The 15,464-nt window shown below is 50.5% G+C and overlaps 3 protein-coding genes across 3 annotated transcripts in view; all 3 read right to left on the minus strand.

The window, feature by feature from the left end:
• Positions 1-1,232, minus strand: part of LOC100902049 (A disintegrin and metalloproteinase with thrombospondin motifs adt-1) — a 5,192-nt gene extending 3,960 nt beyond the window's left edge. Inside the window, exons 1-4 of the mRNA XM_029113249.1 lie at positions 1,176-1,232; positions 1,056-1,098; positions 525-929; positions 108-445 (exon numbers count right to left, since the gene is read on the minus strand). Of these exons, the coding sequence (XP_028969082.1) occupies positions 108-445; positions 525-929; positions 1,056-1,098; positions 1,176-1,232 (843 nt within the window). The remainder of the gene's footprint in view (positions 1-107; positions 446-524; positions 930-1,055; positions 1,099-1,175) is intronic.
• Positions 1,233-3,561: 2,329 nt separating this feature from the next.
• On the minus strand, positions 3,562-6,512 carry LOC100901192 (uncharacterized). The gene is made up of 4 exons (XM_003739282.1): positions 6,234-6,512; positions 4,921-5,250; positions 4,496-4,739; positions 3,562-4,382 (listed from the first exon to the last, which is right to left on the minus strand). The coding sequence occupies exons 2-4, from the start codon at positions 5,132-5,134 to the stop codon at positions 4,187-4,189; spliced, it is 654 nt and encodes a 217-aa protein (XP_003739330.1). The 5' UTR covers positions 5,135-5,250; positions 6,234-6,512; the 3' UTR covers positions 3,562-4,186.
• A 5,640-nt stretch (positions 6,513-12,152) lies between these two features.
• LOC100902197 (protein kinase 2-like) lies at positions 12,153-13,265 on the minus strand. Its single transcript, XM_003739288.1, has one exon. It carries the CDS (start codon positions 13,263-13,265, stop codon positions 12,153-12,155), a length of 1,113 nt encoding a protein of 370 aa, XP_003739336.1.
• Positions 13,266-15,464: the final 2,199 nt, after the last annotated feature.

The following is a 15,464-nucleotide window of genomic DNA, read 5'->3' on the forward strand; positions in this document are numbered from 1 at the left end:
CATGGTGCTTCGTGTGAAATTCAAGTTCGGCCTCCTCAGGAGAGCCTTCTCAGGAGGGAACCGCTGCGAGAACGGATTCTGTGGTCCCTCCTCACCGCCAGACTTACTTTGGGTTGCGGATACATTATTTCGAGGTACGTCAAGGTGATCCCGACCATTCCCTTGAGGGGTTCCTGCTCGTAGGCTATTTGCAGTTGATTGATCAGCGTTAAGGCGAATATGTGGACGTTCTTGCGGGGATCGTTCGGAAACATTTTCCCGATGTGTTCGTATAGGCTTTCGTCAACGAAGAAAGCCGACTCCACTAGGGCGGTCCGAGATCTGGGCCGATACTGTCCGCTACGGTCCTCCGAGTTGCTCAAAATCTGTTGACCATGACTTCGTGGCTTGCGGGGAACTCGGAAGTCTGGCCCCGATGTTCGAACCAGAACCCTATCCGAGGCATCTGAAAAGATGATTTTCCGAACTCTATTCTAGCCATCAGGCATCCGTTTCGGGGGTGGAGAAATTCCTGAGAGTTTCACCTCGGCGCACGAAGCGGAGATACGGGTCGTGATCCAATCGGAGAACGACGTGCGCATCCGGAACGCTTCCCGAATCCTCGGGCAGCGATGAGATTGCAAGAGACTCGTTGCCGAGGTTTATCGTGCCTCGGGCCCCATCGCAGAGGGACAGAGCGACGAAACTCTTCGGGTATTCAGCGACCTTTCCCGTGTAGTAGCATTTCGTGTCGATTCCATAAGCAGAATCCTCGCCGCCAATCAGGAACCTCCTCGACACGAGTTTTTTGTTTCGCTTGAGCCCTAGGCGCAGTTTCTTCCCGAAAGCCTCCAAGGTGAGGATGACGCGATTGTCGTGAATGGAACGTCGACTCCTCCGGCTCGTGCTCCGCAACGAGATGACTTGCGTTTCTTCAATACGAGCTCCTTCTGTGGAGAAACGATTTTTCGAGTCTTCCCCAAAACATCTCTCCGGTTCTGATCAGACATCTCCTGAGATCTACACGCATGCTTCTGGATAGTTTATCCCATCGAGGTGGACTCGGAGCGGCTTACGAGACAAAAGCTGTGAGATTCCAGTGATGACATCGGCTGTGAGCTGGAAGAGAAACAAAAGTAGTGATTCGTAGAATTTCAAAGCACTCGAAATTATCGTATCACTCGGGCGGCACACACCTTTGACTCCACGGGTGAGAGCGCCAACAGGAGGAGGAGCGCGGACCAAACTTGCATTTAGCTGCGGACTGAGAGAGAGTCACGAGCAAAAATCTCCGTATGTCTTCCTCTCTATACAGACAACCTCCTTGGACCTACGGGAAGAGTGGAAAGATCAATATCGACTGAAACCTCGCTTGCCGAGAAGCTGGCAAGCGGGGAGCATAGCTTCGCGCAGAGTCGCTTAGCGGAAGAAATGGCGCGAACTCACAGTTCACAGTCATAGCTCATCTCTCAGTTGTCGTTCTCAGCAAGCCAGGCCAAATGAAACCAGCTGCGCAACCGGGAGAACCGCAGACGACTCGTTGAAGCGCACTCAATGAAAGACGCATCGGGACCCTAGAGCGGAGTTCGGAAGCGACAATTCACCTCGAGACTTCAGAAACTGAAATGTCTGTTTACAGTCGCTCCGAGATGGCATAGACTTCGATTTATAGCTCGGCGAACCCATCAAACGCGAACGCTTGATTCGGCTCGTGGACGTAAACACGACATCGAGCGCGCTTTTACTGACAGAGTGAGTGGCTCTCATGTTTACCGGATTTTAATTCTTTGGAATCCCCGCTCAGAGAGGCAGCGATCCGGTTATCTAGACGGTGGACCGGGACCCAAACTAAGGGGAATGATGCCAATGAAAATGAATAATGAACGATACTAGAAGAGAAAACATAATGAGTGACACACTTGCGAATGAGTGATGGATAATGCTGATTTGAAGAAATGATGAATGATAGGCACTACTGTGTTTAAACAAAGAATATCAACAAGGAGAAATAATGAATACTGCTGATGAGAATAAATCATGAATACGGAGATCAAGGATATCAACAAGGAGAAATAATGAATACTGCTGATGAGATTAAATCATGAATACGGAGATCAAGGATATCGACAAGGAGAAATAATGAATACTGCTGATGAGAATAAATCATGAATACGACTAATGCAAATGGATAATGATTACCATCGATGCGAAAAAAAAAGAATACTGCTAGAAATTTAAGTTAATAATACTAGGTAGGTGATAATGATACTCAGTGTGGAGTATCGGCACCCCATCGACCTCCGAGGGGCAGCACTTAGAAATGAACCTTATGAAATGGCAGCCCCCCATATCTAGTGGCCTCTAATTTCCACACCGATCATGTCAATAATAATAAAGCGTCCTGGAGATTTTCTCTGGGCGCGCCGCTGCCGTGGAGAGCTCCGTCTCGGAGATTCGAGCGCCGCAGTGCGTCGCAAGGTCAATAAACTCACCCGGCACGGAAAGTGAAACACTTCGACGATCAAGCATGAGTCCAGTTTTGAGCGAGATAAATTGCACCCTTTTCAAGCCGTCATGCACTGCTCATGTAAGTACCACCAATCACGAGCTCGTGTCGCGAGTCGCGCAAGCACACATGCGCTCAGACCAGCATCGGGAACAGTTGAGATCAGAGCGAGCGAATATCTCCTCCCCGGTGGACGCTGATGTGAAAGTCGGAGAGCCACACGAGACGAGTCTCGGCGCGAACCGGACTGGAATGACTATATCGCCAGAACTCTGTCAACCGGTCGACCGGGGAGAAGTGAATTCCGTTGAGGGCGGAGAGCGTTTCTTTCAACACTTCGATCTTCAAGCTAATACTCCAGACTTTGATGCTCACGCGTCTCCCTCGGTGCAGTGTTAATGACCACTCTTCTTGGATTGTGCTTCTTCCCTCTCTCATACAAAAACCGCAGCGGCGTGCTGCTGCTTGTCGACCTAATCGGGAGAAAAACAAAAACCTCTTCCACGGCTCAACCCTGGGAGAAGAGCTCACCGCATGGAAGCTGATCTTGTCACACTCGGTCAGACCACAGCTTGCCTAATCGGAGCCGTATTCCTGTCTTTCGAAGATTCCGCCGTGGTTGGGAGATCGCGGTGCATCTCATGGGTTTCGGAAGTATCTCTCTGTTAAGCAAGCGCTCACTTGATACATACGACTCGGTGACTCGACTAGATGACTCAGAGATTCAAGATATCAACAAAATCGATCCTTCAATAATTATTGATTTTTTTCCTCACTGGGACTCAATAATAACTGTATCGTTTCCTGTTCCATAATTTTCCAGCTTTCCCAACCGACTTGATGAGGAATATCATAATCATGGAGCACTTCATTTCTAACTCCGTCCCACTGTCAGTTTTGATGATTCGGAGAATCCGGAAATCATGCGCAAAATTCTGAAGCGATTCCTATCAATTGTGCAGAAATATTAGAATCGAGGCGCTCCCCCTGATAGAGGGTATCCCCGGAAGAAGGGGAGCGTGCACATGGCTGCCAAGGACACGCTCACTCACGGATGTAGGAAGAACACAGCGAGGCAAGTCTCCTGTATCTCAGTCATTTATTTCTCATGTTGTCGTTCGTGTCTCTTGGAACGAATACAGACCGCAACCGCTTAGGAGCCACGGATCTATACCGCGAATCTCTTCGACGGAAAAAGCAGAGGAGAGACAACGATCTCTCCTTCTATTCTATCGCCTTTCTGCCGGCTCGTCTCGTCTGTCATCACCGGAATAGTTGAGCGAGTGCGACCCTGACAACGCGCAGGTTTTTGAAATACCGGTGGGCCGGACTAATGTGGGAGTAACTTTGGCTCAGTGAAATTCAAAAATCCTAAAAATGGCTGTATACAGGCTGATTGAAGGTACAGTGAAATTTCGTAACAACGAGCACCGCTCCAGCGAAGCTTCGTTTCAGCGAACCGTTTGGGAAGCTGGAGAGGACACTTTTAAAATTCTCAACAGAAAGACTAATCATGACAATGAACAAAATTCACAGGTCCTGCGGGGCTCCTCGCAGCAAGATTTCACCGTAATCGATCTGAAGTAGAAGGCGGCAGGCGGGAACCGAATCTATTAAATCGCATGTATATAAGGTACTCAGATCCGCGTATGAAGAGCTCGGGAGAACCCAGAGCAATAGAGCGGCTCGGCTCACGCCCCTCTAAGCAATTTTGATTTTAGTAGCGTACATGTCCCGCAAACTCAGAAGCGAGACGGCCGTGCCCAAGAAGTACGGCAGCGAGAGCAGAAGCGATCCAGCAAGGTATATGTAACTTCCCCAGCCGATGAGAGATAAAGATCCGGACAGATACAGTGTGAGGACCAAGGTGTCCGGGGTAGATGAGACGCCAGATTTGCTGAAAAGCAGGAGCAAACAATGAGGTGACTTCACGTTCATCGAGTTGGCATGCATCAGCCCGTTGGGAACAAGCAGAGTATCAGGAGACTGATTCGAGAGAAATCCACTCACCGGCTCCGGAGGTAATCGAGACCCGGTATGTACACAAGATGCAGTGTGCTCCACAATAGGGTGACAAGCAGAACGTGGTCTTTCAGGTTTATCAAAAGCGAGAAGACTACGAGAGCAACCGCTGCCAACCTAGCGTCTCCGTTGAAATCCGAAGAGTAAGCAAGAATAACCAGACAGACGAAACCTTGGACCGTGACGCCGCATTTGTTCATCAGTCCAGCAGGGGTTGATTCACTACCGGGTTCTGTGGATGAGTTAATTCATGACTATGCGGCCAATCATTATGCCACCGCGAGCGATGTGAAGATGTGTGGAGCCAGATATTCAGTCCACGGAAGCTCGGGTGTGCAGCCTATATACGAATAGGCGAGAGCTATCGAGTCAGGTTCGAATTCAGCTGAAAAGCGAGAGCTTGCGCTCAGTACCTGCGAAAACGATGCCAAGAGATGACATAATCAGTCCCGAGAGAAAATTCCTGAGAGGAACTCCGAAGGACGATCCACGCTTGACGATTCCAACCGCGATCACCAGCATGCAAGCGTAGACGACTAGCGTGACAGCCACAGATAGCACCTCGATCTGATATAAAGACAGGGTCGGCCTCGGAGCGATCTCCGAAAGAATTTCCAGCGCGTCCATGATCAAGCCGGGGCGGTGACTTTGAATACTGATTAAAATCCAACGGGAAGGTGTATCGGAAGGTGTCGAAGGCTCATCGAGAATCCGGTCACCGGTAGTTTAGTTTTATCTCCTCCCTGTGAATGAATGGATATCGTCGTCTTAGTCTCACTATACAGCCTCTCGCTATCTTAGTTCCAAAGTCGAACGCTGCGGAGCCTCTGAATCTCATTCGGAACAGATCGATTGCGGTATGCCTCGATCATAAGGACTCCTCCACCCTTGAAACACCCTGGAGATCTTTTGGGCACGAAATTCGAAACACGAGACTGGGGGCTAGAGAGTTCTAATGAGACATCCTCCCGAGGCAGCCCGTTGCCGTGATGAACTTCCACCTCAAAAAGAAGATATGGCTCCGATTCCATCGCTGAATACACGCTTCTCAGTCTAAACTGAAAATCAGGATGATTTGACGCTTTGATTTCGAAACAGAATTCCCGTGAGGATATCACCATCATCATTGTCGGTGAAATTATCGATGCCAGTTGCAGTCTATTCCAATGACGACTTCCTGAAGGGTTATTAGCCTTCGGACTTGCTGAGTTGAGAATCTCACAACAGAAAAACCTGATCCCGATGCCAACGAGCATGGAGAACATCGCCGATCCGAGATCCATCAGGTGTAAATGTCGAAACGAGCTGCGAGTCTCCTTCGAAACAACACTCCGGGGTGACGGAGTATCGTGGGCAGCCCGGCTCATTTATCCTGGCCCTCGGATATCCGCTGAGAAATGCCTCAGCTCTGAATCAACGATCAACGAATCAACGTCTTCATGGCTACGATCTATGACCTCGGCCTCCACCTGCTGACCACATGACAGCGTGTGCAAGAGTGCCTGTCTCTGTGTGGAGCCTCGTTGGCGAACTCTCATCCGGGAACTTCGGTCTCAGCCTGGAGAATCTCAAGCCCAAGGCTAGCGACAGAACTCTCCGCACCCTCGTAGATCGGAATCAGCGATTCAGCGACATCGTATCGCTCGACCGTTCGGGAAGAGGAAATCATTCGATGGACTCGATCGTTTACTGATCACGTTTCTGTCTCATGGGGCGAAACACATACCCTTTCTGACCGGATCGTCCGTCGGAGTTTAGGCGGCGAGCCTCGACCGCCGAAACTTCTGGAGCTTCTGCTCAGTGAGCTCGCTCTCGTCTCCGCAGAGATTCTCGTTCTGGTCGTCGAGTATTCTGTCGCAAACGGTTCCGCTGGACAGAGCACGACCATAAGCGAGTAACTTTGACGGCGACACTCACTGCAGGATTATTCCCGATTCGAACACTTACAACAGCTTTGCCCATTCGTCGAGGGTCTCTCGCGCGGCATGACGTCGCAGACGTTATTGTTGTTCTACCGCCATCAAGCCGAGGGAAGGATGCCCCGAAGGTCGCCCTAGAGAAAACTCACCAACACCGCCTCCTCTCCCATGCGTTCGCTCCGACTAGCGTTCACACTTCTCCTGCGTGCGAATTTTCGTTCTTTCTCTTGCTCCTTTTTCGGTTAAACGCTCGAGCAACCTTTACCTACCTTCAAGCCTCTTGCATCGAAGAAAACGCTGAGATTCTCGGGGTACATTCGGGGATCCGATAGTGGGGCGCTCGCGGACGGTGACCCCGACCGGTACCGATGATGCTGCCATCTGGTTTCAGGCGATCAAAGTAGCCGCCGTCCACATGTCCGGTCACTCTGACTGACTGAGTGGAAAGGATGTACAAGACGTTCGATTGCTCTCTCGATCCTCCTGTTTTTTCGACCCGTGGCTGTAGCCCGTACTCGATCGACACCGTCCATCCTCCTTTTAAATAATGGCTACGCGGATGATGCGTGGAGAAGGCATGTGGGTCAGAAATGGTTGTCCGTCATGCGGGTCAAGAGTTAGCTTGACATCGGCGTGCGCGACTCCCGCCATCCCAGGCTAGGTCTCGAGTCCCTGCATCCCAAGGGTCTTGAAGTGTCACCGAACACAGAGCATTCCCCGTTTAGCGGAATCGATCTTCGAGAACAGATTCCGAGTTCCGAGTTAGAGAGTATCGATCTCAATGTTGAGCTCTACATATTGACGCCCCGATCACTTAAAGGACTCCGTAGCACGAGAAATCCGTTGTGGGTGTCTGAACTCTTCCCGACTGCGACAGATCGACAGTGAGCTCCGACTCGCCGAGGCGAGATGGTCATTTCCGAGTCCCAAACATGTGGGGAGCGGCAAGCCGCAAGGGCTCGGGCCTCTGTCAGAGCATCGCATACTCGCACTGAAGTGGCGGCGAGCTCTTCAAGATAGCCCGTTTCCTCCTTGATCGTCTCGCACGGAGCACGACACGCCGCGTTTTCAACTGCGCTTGCCGGCGAATTACGAAGTTGTATTGCTTTCCCGGACCTGCGGTATCAAAACCGCGAATGAGTAGGAGGGGAACCACATTCCCTCGCACAAAAAAAAGAGCCTCCATGCCAGGCTTCCAGAAGCCTTCTCGAAGTTCCCGCGGGAGACCTGCGCATGCATATCCCACGGAATGTGCGACGAGCTCGTTTTCACATCCGCGAAGCATTCACCGATGTAAATAACCAAGACCGGAACAGCTCTTGTCGTGGGTTCTCCTGAGACAGAAATTTCTGTCGACGAATTGGTATTTACTTAACACAGTTCCTTCTATTGAAAGTTTTGTCGAAATCTTGTTATTGTCACCGAGTTCCTCCTCTACGTTGTCGAATGCTGATATGCGAGTTCATCCGATTTTAAACCCCTGGCTCCTAGCGGCTCGGCTCAACGAGGTTATCCCAAGGTGCCCCGCGGTTACTCTCGGGGATCTGTATGTACGACGAACAACAGCACCCTTGTCCCAGTCGGTAAGATCGAAAATTCTCGATTCCGCTCCTTCCGACTGAAGATTATCGAGCATCTTAAACACAGCTGGAAGCCAAGACTTGCTCTCCGAGAATTCCTGTGCTTAAGGTGAGCGCAATCCGAGCGGGTTTGAGATGCGCTCCCGAACCGGATAGGAACGGAGAGCTCCGATGCATTGACCACGCATACGGATGCGCTCATTCTGATTCCATTGCAGGCTTCGAGAGGCCCGAACGAGATGTCTGGCTCCTTCGAACCAGTGGTACCGGTGAGTACGTTCACAAACTCGAGATTTTCTGTCGCGTCAACTCCTGCCATGCTCTGGACAGCAGATCAGACCAGTCCTCGGAAATAGATATCCGCGAACTTGCCATCGATTTTACGAAGCTCCCCTATTCTTCAAAGACAGCTCGTCATCCAGAACATGCCAGGGGGCGGCGCAGACTATTTTGAGGATGAGACAAAATTGAACTATGCCTCTAATGCCTTGGATCTCGAGCCTGTCACACCGGAAATTCAGATCGGAGTTTTATCCGCAGCGCCCTTATGTCGGAGCCGGCCGGAATCAAGAGGGGTCGTCGAGAATGATCAGGCTAAGAAAGGTATTTAGAGGTTCGGTGTCCGGCGTGCGTCGCTCGTCCCTGAGTTGATCATTTCCGAGAATACGAGTCGAGTGAGATCTTTATATGAGCAAAACTGAATAGGGTAACCATGCAGCCCCATCCTGTACGTCTTGCCTAATGGGACCACTGCAAAGTGTATAAGCTCTAGCCGCTGCCGAAATCTTCAAAGCCTCTGCGGTATCGGATCGACCAGAAGGAGGGAAGGATTTCCGTCTCTCGTTTAGACGATCCTTTCCGGCGTACCCAGGTCTCCACAGAAGGGATAGAAAGTTTCCGTGCGGGAAATGTCCTCGTGCGCTCGAGACAGCAGTCTGGTGGAATCTCCTCGGATTCGAACGTGGCGATAGCAGTGAGGTCGATGTACCACTCCAGCCTCGTCGCTATGTTAGGGGGTTGTACGATCATGCGCTTCTTCTGCATGAGCCCATCGATTGTCAACCGGTCAGCACATACCGCGCGCGGTAGATAGCCAAAATACTTTCCCCGACTTGAATTAGCTTCCACCTAAATAACAGCTGTTTGCGGATGACCTACATATCATCCTTACGCGCACTCCCGCACTTAAAGTTAGGTTGGGCTTCATATAGGGAAAGTCACGAGCAGTTGGCATCAGACTCTGACCCTACGAGTTGGAGGAGAGTCACGTGCTTCATCTTCATACATCAATACATCTACGTAGCACCGAGTCTCCGCCTCCCTGGAGATCTCGGATTCCATAGTACATATCATTATTTGTTATTTGAAGCTCAGTCGAGAAAAAGCCAGAAAAAAACAACGTTATCTGACATTCGATGAGGTATCATTACGTGCTCCATCAGTCACTGTCTGATCAAGTAGGTTCGTCCGAACCATTGGATACCTGGAGGCATACACTCCCATCAGACGGAACACGCAGAGATTGACTCCTCCAGACCTTCAGCCATGTCGTCCAGCAGCCGAATAGGCTGGTCGACGAAGATTGTCTTCCTGCATCATTGTCGACCCTACCAGACGGAAATGTGGAGGACGACTGGAGGATTTCAGGGGTTGTGCGGGACTTTTCAAACAGGACTCACGTGGAGTGTCTGAAGGGTATGGCGCACCATTTCTCCATGGAGTCGTAACTAGTGGTTCGACGAGTTCTGCTCGTCTTCGTGAAAAAATGCGGATATTGAAGTTGACGCGAACAACTATCAGTCACTCTCGAAAGCTCCGCCGAGGAGCGCATTCACAAGGTGTCTGCATTCTCGCGATCATCAGGTCCTGTTTCCCGTCGACTCCGCACGAGTGATCAGTTCCCTCATGTCAGATGAGAGATCCCACCAATTGACCTTTCGCACAAATGACCTGTACCACACCGAATACGAGTCTCCGAATATACGGAAATTCTCCTCTGAGGGCCTTCCGCTTCGTGGGCTTGACACTTTCCTCCTCTCGTCTCTCGCGACTTAAACTTTCGAAAATGTGCCCCTGGGCGCTCATATGCGTCGTGGCTCCCGACACTCCACCTTGTCGGATCTCATCATCAGGCTGATCAGGAAGCCTTCCTAGGCAGACGAATGCGAATTCGAGAGGGAAATACGTACATATATCCTGCGAGTCTCGTTCCGACCTTCTTACGCGAACGTCTCCATCATTCTCACATCCCCCAGCCCCGAAAAACTGAGTTCTGATTAGGCGTCCAATCTCCGCTATCGCCGTTTCGTTGCTCTCCGCGAGGGATATCGGTGCGAGATAAGGAATTACAAAGCAGATGATAAACTCGAGTATGAATCGGAACCTATTCCTTTCCAGTCGCTCGAGTCCCCAGGCATGGGAGCGGAAGACGATCGGTGTTTGAAGCATGTTTCGTTACTTATTCATGAGCCTACAACTCCCAACCGCGTCGGAAGGAAGCCGACGTCGATCCCTTGCGTCACAGTTCTGAGCGCCCTCGCACTCTTGTCGCTGATGTTCGTCGTGTTCTTCGGCTGCCTTCTTTTCCTCGGAATGCGACACCGCATGTGAGTATTGGGCTCCACATTTCTTTCTGAACCTGAGATCTAAGATATTTGACAACATACACTGCATTGATTCCATACCCAGGTAACATAAGAGGAACCTCAAGGCGATTCGAGATGTACTGGAAGTTTCTGACGAGATGAGGAGACGAGATGTCACCTCGATTTTCGTCGGAGCAACATCACTCGAGAATTTCCCGCTATGATATGAAACGCACAAATACATAGACTGAGCAAATCTCGTCGCATTAGAAGTCCGACCGTGGAGGTGACTCGTTCCCCAAGAGGAAGATTCGGAGCAGATTCTTAACAACTTTAGGGACCCTGATGAATGATGCTTTCGTGGAAGCTCCCCTCGTCCGCTGCTGAGGACTTCCCTCGACGGTCGAGCGCAGGACATCGAGTATTCTGATGTCGTATACTTATAGGAGAGACCTATATTAAGGACGGGTCGAATCGATAGCGAATATATATCTCATCCATGAATCCATTCGGTTCTCACTTATGAAAACCTCTAGCTAATCGCATATGAGTAGTCTCAGGCGATGGAATCCATCGGGGAACTGGTGAGGTAATAACGTGATGACGGTCGCGATACGCGTCCTGTCGTCTCGCTTAGCTACCGGGAACGAGCAAAATATCCCTTGACCATTCAGTATTCCGGGATGTATAAACCGGGTATATTCTAAGCTCGAGAACCTCAACGCATTAGGACTTTGGCATCACTTCCCCGATTTCATGGTGGATCCTCCGTGCGCTGGCCGCACCGCTCTCTGAGTAAGCGACATCTGATGAGATGCAGCTAACACAACGAGGTGCTCAACGCTGTCCATTCGTTCTTTTCGGAGTCCAGCACGGACCGGGATATCCAAAACCTGATGGACTCTCACATCAGAACCGTGAAGAATGTGGTACAGACCTCCTCGCCCGTTCACGGTTACGGCACCGTAGCGCCGTAAGGGCACTGTGGGAGCACCGGAACGACCCGAAAATCAGGGAGTTGACGCGGAATCCTTTCTCTGCAAAGCTCCGCTGTCACAGACCATAGAAGCTTCTTCGATTTTCTCCTTCTTCCGCGCGCCGTAGGGATTTGTTGAGGTCTAAATCCGTAGCCCGTGGTACGGAAAGTGTGGTTCTGATACCCTATTAGGATATCAGTCGCTCACCCCTGCTCCCCCGTCGTCGCAAGTCGAGACTTGCCCCCGAAAGGCTGAGCTTGGAATACGCCCACGATTTCGGAAGCTTTCAAAATTCTCCACCGAATACTTATTGTTCGTGATGATGATCAAATGAATCATCTGGGGTCCCAGAACTGCCAATGTTGGCGACCATCAACCACGGATTATGCGCGGATAGTCTCTGAGAGGTTTCGAATAAAGAAGGTCGGTTGAATAGATCAAGGTAGAACCATCCAGGAAGAACAGGATGCTGCGAGGAGCACGTGCGAAACAGGGATGAGACGATCGATACGCACAACAAATTTCTTTCCAAACTCCTGACTGATTTCGGGAGTCTAGATCACTCGAGCTGGACTGCATCCGGATCAAAATCCCGAAAATATCCCTGAAGGCGATTTTCCGTCAGCAAAGGTCGCATACACGAACTCCGAGGCTGGGCTTTCCACCCGGTCCACGAGTTTGTAGGATGTGGTATCGAATGTATAGGCTTTCTTCCAGAGCATCTCGAAGTTCAGGTCTCTGAACCATGGGTGCACCCTAACGTCTCGGGTTTTGCGTTCACTAGGTTTTTTCACCAGGAGCATCTTCATGAAAGATTGAGCCTCCACCGAGAAGTTCGTCCCTAAAGACGGCTCTTTCTCAACGATGTTCTCACAGACGGAACTGGTATCAGTGTTTTCAAACGGCGTTCTCATCGAGAGCGTCTCGTAAATGAAGATGCCGAGCGCCCAATAGTCGACGCCGAAACTGTACGGGTTCCCCAGGACTATTTCCGGAGCGCGATAATTCATATCGCTCCGCATGATGGTCTTGGTGGCTTTGCCTTTCAATTTCTTGGCTTTTTGAAAATAGCTCAACTTCACGTAGCCGTCTTCATACATACTAACGAATCGCGGATTGATCGAACGATAGACCACACGCGCGGCGTGGAGGAACTGAAGCGCTAAGATCAGTTGAGCTGCGAAGAACTTGACATCTGGCTCGGTGAAAGGTCGTCGACGGTCTTCCATAATTCCATGGAGATCTCCGAAGCACGCATACTCCATGGCCAAATGCAAGTTTCTTTCGGTCTTGAAAGCAAAATGTAACGGCGCAGCGAATGGAATTTGCAGAGCGTATTGAATTTTCTTTGCTCGGATCGGTAATTTTCGACGTAATTTCTGGCGATAGTTATTCTTGCACATGACTTCCATTGTGTAGAGAGCGTTCTGAGCGATGTGTTTGCAGACAAAGAGCTTCGGCTCATGCAGTTTGATCAAGCCGAGAATTTCAAAGTCCTGCATTTTCGCCTTCGGACACTTGTTCTGCCGATAACGCGTCTTGAAAATATCTAATTTCCCCTTGGCTTCGGTGGGGAAACAAAGATCCTTCCAGGAGGCGCCTCCATCGCTCTCTTTCTCGGACGAAGTGAATTCTTCTGAGACGGGACTAATCGAATTCTTTGAGAGACCCCGTCGACTGTTCGACTGGAGCGCCATCGTTGTTCTCGTGAATTGAACACTCGAAATTCGGTCAGCTCTACCTCTCGTGAACAGCCCCTCCCGGACTACGCGAAAAAAGTTATCGCAGGGAGGCAACCCGGCGTAGCCCTCGTCGTCGCCTCGAGGAGCTGAGTTATCCTTCCTCTCTACTGGATGAGGTGACGTCTAGACTCCCAAAACAATGTCCGCCCATGGCCTGACGTTCACGTATAGCTCAGATCTCCCTGCTCGACAATCCAATGAAGATTGGCATATTACGTAACTAGTACGATGCACAATGATAAGCGCTCGATCATGTGATTCGCGATAACGAACGATCGCTTCAGCTGGGAGGTTTATCGGAGGAGCATTATTGCCGCAAAGTTTATTACTTTCCTCGTGAAATGCGAAGTGATCCGATAACCTGATGAGCTCAAAGATCCTGTGGGCGATAGGAAATTCAAATCTCCGGTCTTATCCGCAACCGGGCTATGCTCAGGTGCCCCATGGTTACTTTCTGCAGTCAGTAGCACAGGCGGCAATGCCGAAAGACTATTCTATGAGCAGTTATGCGAAGTTCGGGCCCATCAGGAATATCTCACCGACCACAAGCGGAGGCCGTGGCGCCGGTGAGAGAGGAGCTCCCATTCGGATCACTGCGGATACGCATGAACGAGAGGACAATCCCTTACCAGAGAAAGTACGAATCCTTCAGACAAGTGGCACCAGAGTATGTTCACAGCCCCCGTCAAACATACTCGAGATCTCCCGTCTCGTCACCGCGCTGACGAATGAAGATCGGAACGTTTCTCAGGGATAGTTGCACCCGAAATTGTCTTTCAACATCAGGCGCGTCTCCATTCCGGTATGACAGCATTCGGATTATACGAGCACCCACAAACCAGTTCGATCTCCGTGGAATCATTCGCACTCAAAATACCTACGGGACGGAGTTTCATCCTCATCGTTAAGATGAGCTCCGAACATACCTTGCTATTCGTGCTCTGGATCCCATGCTCTGCGGATCGCGGGGTCTCGGAATTCGCGTCTCACCTGCAACCTCAAAATGTTGGAGCGGGCTGATATCGAGAGAGATCGTCGACGAAATAAAACGAGCTCACTTACGGTTTTCAGGTATCTGATCCCCGACACCCATCTCCTCAGCTTTTTCGTTTCCGAGGATGTTTCCTAGGATTGAGCTCTGAGGACAACGTTACTCTGTATGGGACCACCTCAGCATTTGTAATCGGACTCGTGATGAGGGATCACAATCTCCGAGGAATGTCTTCGATTCGTAGCGAACTCTTTCAAAAGCGCGCCTCTGCGGTATCGTATTGCATTGTGGATCCGCGGGTCCCTTCCTTGTTTGTGCGTCAGGTTCCGGCGTATTTCACTCTTTATGGGGAAGAAGATTGAAACCCGGAGGAATAATCTGGGAGATTCGCATTCCTTTCCGAATTCGGGGCTCCTCTCCTTGATCACGAGCATAGATTTGGAAAATTTTTCCTGATCCCAGGAGTCGGGAAGCGATAGCAGTGGGGGATTCATCGAATCGGAGTCCATGGTCCGGGATCAACGACGTTCGATCCTCGAACTGGAGTCCATCAGGCTGCCTCAAGCTTATTAAAATCGTACGTTGCTCCCCCATTGGGCGGTGACGATTTCCTCGACCTAGGACGGGTCGCCCCACGATGATTGGCTGAATCTCTTTCGCTAAATTCTGCGGGCAGGTTTTTCATCTCACTTGTTGACCATGGCCGACAGCTCGAGGCTCTGATGGTCGAGCGAATGGCAAAGCAATCACCGAACATTGTCAGTATACGGAAATGATGATGATGGGATCTCGGCTCCCAAAGGATATTCCAAGCGAAACTACATGTAGACCATGCAGACACGTGGATTGCTCTGCTCGATGGCTCGAAAGCAACTAGCGTGCTCACGGGGACCATCGAATTCCAGTATCATATCAGAGAAAACGTCCCGATCATCTGTTCCCATTCCCACCTGGAAACATCCTAAATATACGATATGTTGTCGAGCGTACTGTGTTGCATGGAGCATCGCACGGAGTCTCTTCCAGTTCGTCTTCCGACCTTCCTCTGAGGGGGCCGTCGCACCTCCGACGCGGTAACCGAATGGTGCGTCATCAGCGATATCGAGATATTTAAAGAGTCGCAGTCGGCGGCTCGAAGTCGAATCCGAAGATCTGATTTCGCT

The sequence above is a fragment of the Galendromus occidentalis genome, unplaced genomic scaffold, assembly GCF_000255335.2.
Source record: "Galendromus occidentalis unplaced genomic scaffold, Mocc_1.1 scf7180000076490, whole genome shotgun sequence".
NCBI lineage: Eukaryota > Metazoa > Arthropoda > Arachnida > Mesostigmata > Phytoseiidae > Galendromus > Galendromus occidentalis.

What these genes read in the sequence shown, in the direction of transcription:
- LOC100901192 (XM_003739282.1), bottom strand. Translation starts at nt 5,134, where the DNA reads ATGGACGCGCTGGAAATTCTTTCGGAGATCGCTCCGAGGCCGACCCTG. An exon ending in TCTTGGCATCGTTTTCGCAG is followed by an intron (nt 4,740 to 4,920) that starts GTACTGAGCGCA and finishes ACTCATCCACAG; the next exon opens with AACCCGGTAGTGAATCAACC. An exon ending in CTCGATTACCTCCGGAGCCG is followed by an intron (nt 4,383 to 4,495) that starts GTGAGTGGATTT and finishes CCTGCTTTTCAG; the next exon opens with CAAATCTGGCGTCTCATCTA.
- LOC100902197 (XM_003739288.1), bottom strand. Translation starts at nt 13,265, where the DNA reads ATGGCGCTCCAGTCGAACAGTCGACGGGGTCTCTCAAAGAATTCGATT.